General features: G+C 48.9%; 1 protein-coding gene across 1 annotated transcript in view; it reads left to right on the top strand.

The window, feature by feature from the left end:
- DYSF (dysferlin) overlaps positions 1-6416 on the top strand; it is a gene marked incomplete in the record, with an annotated part of 243950 nt that overhangs the window by 49701 nt on the left and 187833 nt on the right. The window contains 1 exon segment of the mRNA XM_027772968.1: positions 3157-3262. Within this exon segment, the coding sequence (XP_027628769.1) occupies positions 3157-3262 (106 nt within the window).

Below are 6416 nucleotides of genomic sequence, written 5' to 3'. Positions count from 1 at the left end.
GCCCCCAAATTCCCGAGACTGGAAGCCTCAGTGCTCCAGCGGCTGCAGGAGACCTGAGTCCTAGGCCCAGGCGCCCCATCCACCTGCTATAGCAAGTCCCTGGGCACTGCTGCCCCTGCTTTCCCATGAGGGACAGAGTGGCTCCGACCTCTGGTGTTGCATGGACTCATGGTCCTCTACACTACTGTCTGTTCTTTGTGACATTGCCCGGGTCCTGAGGACACTTTGGTCAACATGCTGGTGACGTGTGCCCCCTCCATGCTGGCTCCTGGCATGGACATTCCAGGAACCCCCATTTAATAACTTGCAGTGCAAAGCCCACTCCACGCTGTGAAGGAATAGAACACAGATCAGTCCACATTCAAGAAAATATGTGGGTTCTTCAACAAGTTCGTGGAAAGTGCCTATTATGAAATAAGTACACATGGATTTTAAGGCTTTTTTTTTTTTTTTGCACCAAAATAAACATGTATTTTAGTCCTGTATTTCATTAGCTGTCTGAAGTATCTGCATGTGACTCTTAGCATTGTGAGGGATTTAGAGGCCTGGAGTGAATATTAGCGAACATCTCTCTCCTGTTAGCCCCCTAAAAAAAAAAAAAAAAAAAAGACCTGTTAGAAAAATTGATCTTGAGCACACGGCACATTTATTACCTTGCTGACCAGGGGCCCTGCAAGGTGACTGAAGGTGTGCCGGTTCCGAGAAGGGTAGACAAAGAAAGAGTTTATTGTCAAGAAGCTTAAATAAGCAGTTAGAGTTTTAAATTTTTTTTTAGAGATATTTTTGCTATAGGGTGTGTGTGCTCACTGGAGAGACTGAGGGAGACAGAGACAGAAAGTGAGAAATCATCCCCTAAAGGGATGGCCATGCTGTAATCCCTTCTTTTCCACTCTCCTCTTGAGATCCTGGGCACACACGCAAATGCACTCAGTGTGAGTTTTGAAAAAATTGTTTTATTTATTAATTTTAATTATTATTTATACACTTAATCACTATAGATCATTTAGATGGTATTTTTAAAGAGAATTATTTATTTAATTCCATTTGTTATTATTATCATCATCATCATTATTTTAATTTGATCAGAGACAGAGAGAGAAAAGGAAAGTGAGAGAGCAAGCCATCAGATCTGGGATTCAAACTGAGGTCAGCCATGTGGGACTCCAGTGCCTTTAACTACTATGCCACCTGCCAGCCCAATACCCAGTATGAGTTTTAAGCCACTGGGTCCAGGACTCGAACCATGGTCGAGGACGGGGGAGTCCAGCAACGTAATCATCACACTATCTGCTGGCCCCAAGCAGCTAGGTTTTAATTTCCATTTTTACGATGACGAAATACACATCCAATTGACTACGTTAACCATTTTCAAGCGCATAGTTCAGTGACATTAGATGCAACTTCACTATCTGCTCCAGAGCTTTTTCATCTTCACACGGAAACTGTGTATGCATGAAATAGTTAGCCCCCGTTCGCACCCCCACCCTCTGGCAGCCATCCTTCTACTTTGTCTCTAGACCCCTCAGAAAAGTGGAGTCAGACAGGATTTGTTCTTTTGTGACTGGCTTATTCACTTGACATAATGTCCTGAAGGTGCACCCGTATTGTGGCATGTGTCACAGTCACCTTTCTTTCCAGGGAGATGTTCCCTTGTGTACATAAACCATGCTTTGTTTAGCCATTCATTTTTTGATAGAGACTTTGGGAGCCTCCACCCGTTGGCCCTTGTGAATAAAGTTGCAGTGAGTGTGTGTGCAAACATCTCCTCTAGTTCCTGATTTCAATTCTTTTGGGTAGATTTACAGAACTGAAATGGCTAGATTGTGTGGTCATTCTGTTTCCTTTTTTGAGAATCCACTGTAGTGTTTTCCACTGTGGCTGCACCTGTCCCCCTTCCCACCAGCAGTGCACTCACGGAGTTCCAGTTTCTCCACATTCTGGCCAGCGCTTGTTTCTCTCTCTCTGTGTTAGTAATGGCCATCCTAATGACTGCAGTGGTATCTCATTGTGTGTTGCCGGTGTAAAAATCAGCCAATTAGATCAAGATTACTTTTATCTTAGAAACCCATATTTAAATCAGTTGTTACCAAAATCAGAAAAAGGATGGTCCCAGACAACAGATGTGCTGTTTGTCCATCAGGAAGAAAATTTTAAAAAGAGCAAATGATAAGAGTATGCCTATAGGGGCTGGCAGGTGGTGTGGTGATTAGGCACTGGACTCCAACATGGTCCTGGACCTGGCAACTTGCTTTTTCACTTCCCCTCTTTCTCTTTCTCTCTCTTTCTCTCTCTCCCCCTCTCTCTGTCCCTCTCTGGTTAAATTAAAATAAATAAATAAATGGATAGGGAAAGTTAAATAAAATAATCCAAAAAAAGGAGTATGCCTGTGGCTCAGCCTGGTGTTGCAGTCCCTAACAGGGGACTGCAGTGCTGGAAGCCACAGGGCCGACCATGGGTTTGGATCCCCAGGGAAACCTGAGAACACGCAGGCACGTGGTGAGTGCCCATGATCCTGAGGAGCTGGAGGACTGGAGAAAGATGATCAAGGTGTGACGAGACCCTTTCAAGGGTGCTTTGTCTCCCCTCTCTCTCTTCCCCTACCACCTTGCCCTGCTGTGAGCACACACATGTGCACACACTCTCTGTCATTTAAGAAAAAGTGCACCACAGCTGTTGATCAGATGAATGAGGCTTTGTACCTGACAGTACTGTGCAGGGTGGGTTCGATTCCCAGGAAAGCAAGCAGAAGTCAGCCGTGAAACCAGGTGCTGGCTTCCAATTAACATAGGCCACTGGTTGGGGAAACTGACCCTGCCTCCAGACATGCTGACCTGGTGGACCGGCAAGGTCCGATGGGAAGACAGCCCTTACATCTGACAGGGGAGGGCTGGCTGGGCTTCTGGGGAGAGTCAGAAGTAGGGGCAATGTTGACCTTGGGAAAGGAGTGGTGCCTATCTCTCTCTTATGCCCGGGAAGCAGGAGCTTGGCTTCCAGGGAAGGTGCGTGGCTGTGGCTGTGGTGGGTGTGCAGGGGAACCATGGTGGGGTCCTAGGTGACTGTAGTCTGGTGGGGGTGATGGAGGAGGTGAGAGGTCTGGAGGGAGAAGGTCGGGAACCTTAGGTAGGTTTTCTACATTCAACTTTTCTCTCCATTCAGGTTCCTGGGGGAAGCCAAGGTCCCACTCCGGGAGGTCCTTGCCACCCCGAGTCTGTCTGCCAGCTTCAATGCCCCTTTGCTGGACACAAAGAACCAGCCCACGGGGGTAAGTGCTCACTAGCCTCCACACTGGGCCAGCTTCTGGCTCGAGGCCTTGCTTGTTGACTCCCTCCCTGCCCTTGCCTGTCTGAGGTGTGTCTGAGTCCAGCTCTCAGGGGCCAGACCTGGCTCTCCCTGGCCAGAACTTGGCTGTCTCAAGGGGGCCTGGGGCTGAGAGAAATGGACGGGAGCCCTAGCCCACCTACAGGGCTCGAGCCAGCCTCAGTTCACATCGGCTGGGCTGCCTACCTTCTGACCCAAGCTGTTAGCCTTGGCTATGGCATTCCCTGTCTCCCTGGCAGACCCTTCCTCGCCACCCACCTCCTCTCAGTGTCTGAGTTGTCTGGACCACACACCAAGAGGAGGGAGACAGATACCCTCTCCCCTCCTGCTGGGACCTGTCAGAGCCCTTCTTTTCCTTCGACGTCCTTCCTGCCAGCCTCCCTGAGCTCTCCCTGTCCAAGCAGACCATTCCCGGCCCTCATCTCTGGCCTCCTGTTATTTTTAGTGAGCTAAATATATGCCCAAGTTCTTCCTGGTCGGTAGAAATCCTGACCTTCCCTCCGGGTCGGCCCCACCTCCCAGGATGCACCAGAGGAACAACTGATTTGGAAATACCGTACTTCCTCCCTGAGGGCTCTCTGAGGTGGGCTGGGGCTGCCTTGCCCTGTGTGTGTGTGTGTGTGTGTGTGTTGGTGTGTGTGTATGTGTTGGTGTGTGTGAGACTGGGGCCCTGTGAGGGCTGGGGGAGTCAGGAAGTGGCCAGCCGGGGCAGAACCACGCTGTGCACTGACACCTAGAGACAGTGAAGGGCCATCTGCATGGGGGGATGGCTCAGCTCAGGCGCAGCTCCTAAGCTCTCAGGGTGGAAGGTGCTGGGATGCACTTCTGGGTCACTGGAGCCCTCGTCCTATGGCTTCCTGACTGGAGTTTGCTCCCAAGACATCTGAAGCCTGCTGGGGAGCTTCTACAGTGTGGAGAGGACACTCCCTTGGCCGATCTTTCTCGGTGCTCACGGGTAGGACTTCGGCCTTCTGGATCCGTGCAGTACCCAGAGTCTGCCTGCCACCTCCTGGATCCCTTCTTATCTCCCTTCGAGCTCCCCATTCTCCAATACTCTCTGCAGTCAGGGAGGCCTCCCAGGACTTCTGGAACTATTCCTCAGGGATCCTGAAGAGGGTCGTACCTAACTCCAAAGGCACCGAGCCCTCATGAAGGAATGAATTCTAGACGTCAAGGCAGCTAGCCAGAGGCGCACTTGGAAGCTGCAGGCTGCCCTGTGGTCTCCACCCCTTTGCTGTGTCCCAGGCCTGCAGCACGGTTTCTCACTTCCTTGATGGGACACCGCCATCTCTCCATTCCAGCCCCAAATTCACTGGACACTGGTGTTTCCTGCCCTTACTCCCCTCTAAGCTCATGGTCCCATCCCACCTCCAAGTCAGAGCTCTCCATACCTGGCCCCTGTTCATGGGGCAGATTGAATTGGTTGAATAATTATTGTTTTGACGATTGCCAAATGGCACTATTCTAAATCATTTTATTCCTGCCTTAATCAGGTGGCACTCCACTGTAAAGAAAAATTTACTCCTCTCTTACTTATGTACTTATTGATTTCAACATGGGTTCAAGTATTTCTGTTTTATTTAATGGCTTATATGTATTCCTATCATTATTTGCATGTTTAAGGTGTCCCAGATGTGGCTAATGGGAGTCCTGAAAGCTGACTTCTGTGTCCTTTTAACATTTAAAAAATTATTTATTTTATTTTTATTATTATTATTATTTGTGGGGGAGAGGTTTTTGCTATAGGGTGCGTGCGTTTGCCAGAAAGACAGAGAGACAGAGAGGTAGAAAGTGAGAAATCACCCCCCAGGGGGATGGCCACGCCGCAATCCCTTCTCCTCCATTCTCCTCCTGGGGTCATGGGCATGCATGCACATGCGCCTGGCGTGAGTTTTAAGCCACTGAGTCCAGGACGTGAACTGCAGTCGACTACATGGGAGTCCAGCGACATAGACATTACACTAACTGCTGGTCCCTATTTTATTATTATTATTAATATTATTATTTTAATTTGCTATAGGGCACCAGAGAGAGACAGAGAGAGGGGAAGTGAGAAAGGAAGCCACCAGGAATGGGACTCGAACTGTGATTTGCCATGTGGGAGTCCAATGCTTTAACCACCATGCCAGCTGCTGGCCCCTAACATTTTTATTTGTATCATTCTTTGAGCACTTCCTTGCTTTTGGGCACCAAAAATAAAATGGTCCCACACCCTGTCTGCTCTAGCCCTGGAATAAATGGTTTCTCCTGGAATTAGTTATTTTTTCTAACTTTCCCTTTGATGAAGTGGAGGAGAGCTCCAGGGCAGGTGTTTAAATACAGATGCCCAGGACCGCCCCGACCTACTTGAGTCAGTATCTTGGGGGAATCAGGTAGGACCCAGGTAGGTGTTCCTTCCCTTCCGCTGGTTGCAGGAGCTGAGGGTGCAGGTGCTCACGTAGCGACACCTGGTGGTGCTGGGTCGTTATGGTCATGTCTTGGATCTGGAGTTTAGAAGATCTCACTTGCTTGCCTCCCCCAAGTCTCTTGGGGTTCTGAGCTGACTCTGAGCTCAAGAGCTGGATACATGGGGACCTCCAGACCCTTCCATCTCAGGCCTGGGCTTTGCTTCAGCAGAGCTTGTCTGTCTCTTGTACTTCTCAGTACTGAGAGATGTGCAGTGCACTATGCTAGAGTCATTCAGAGGAAAATGATGCATCATTTAAAAATTATGTTTAGAAATGGTTTATCTAAACTTGGGGAAGGCCAGCTGGGGGTGGTGGTTAAGGTGCTGTATCCCACATGGCTGACTTTGCAGGGTTCAGGTCCCGGACCTGGACACCTGAAAAACACAGCAAGTGCACATGCATGCATGCCCCAAATCCCAAGAGAATGGAGAAGGGAGTATGTTGTGGTCATCCCCCTGTGGGGTGTTTTCTCACTTTCCATTTCTCTTTTTCTCTCTGTCTCCACTGAGTTCATGTGACTATAGCAAAAAACTAACAAGGAAAGAAAAAGAAAAACCCTGGGGAAATCCTTACTATCAACAATACTAAATAATAGACAAGCATTTTTAAAAATGCACTTGCCAGAGAGTATAGGGAAAGGGAGGGAGAGAG

The sequence above is a fragment of the Tupaia chinensis genome, unplaced genomic scaffold (genome assembly GCF_000334495.1).
Source record: "Tupaia chinensis unplaced genomic scaffold, TupChi_1.0 Scaffold000316_1, whole genome shotgun sequence".
Classification (NCBI taxonomy): Eukaryota; Metazoa; Chordata; class Mammalia; order Scandentia; family Tupaiidae; genus Tupaia; species Tupaia belangeri.
Note: the sequence above shows the minus strand (reverse complement) of the source record. Positions and strands in the feature narration are given on the sequence as shown.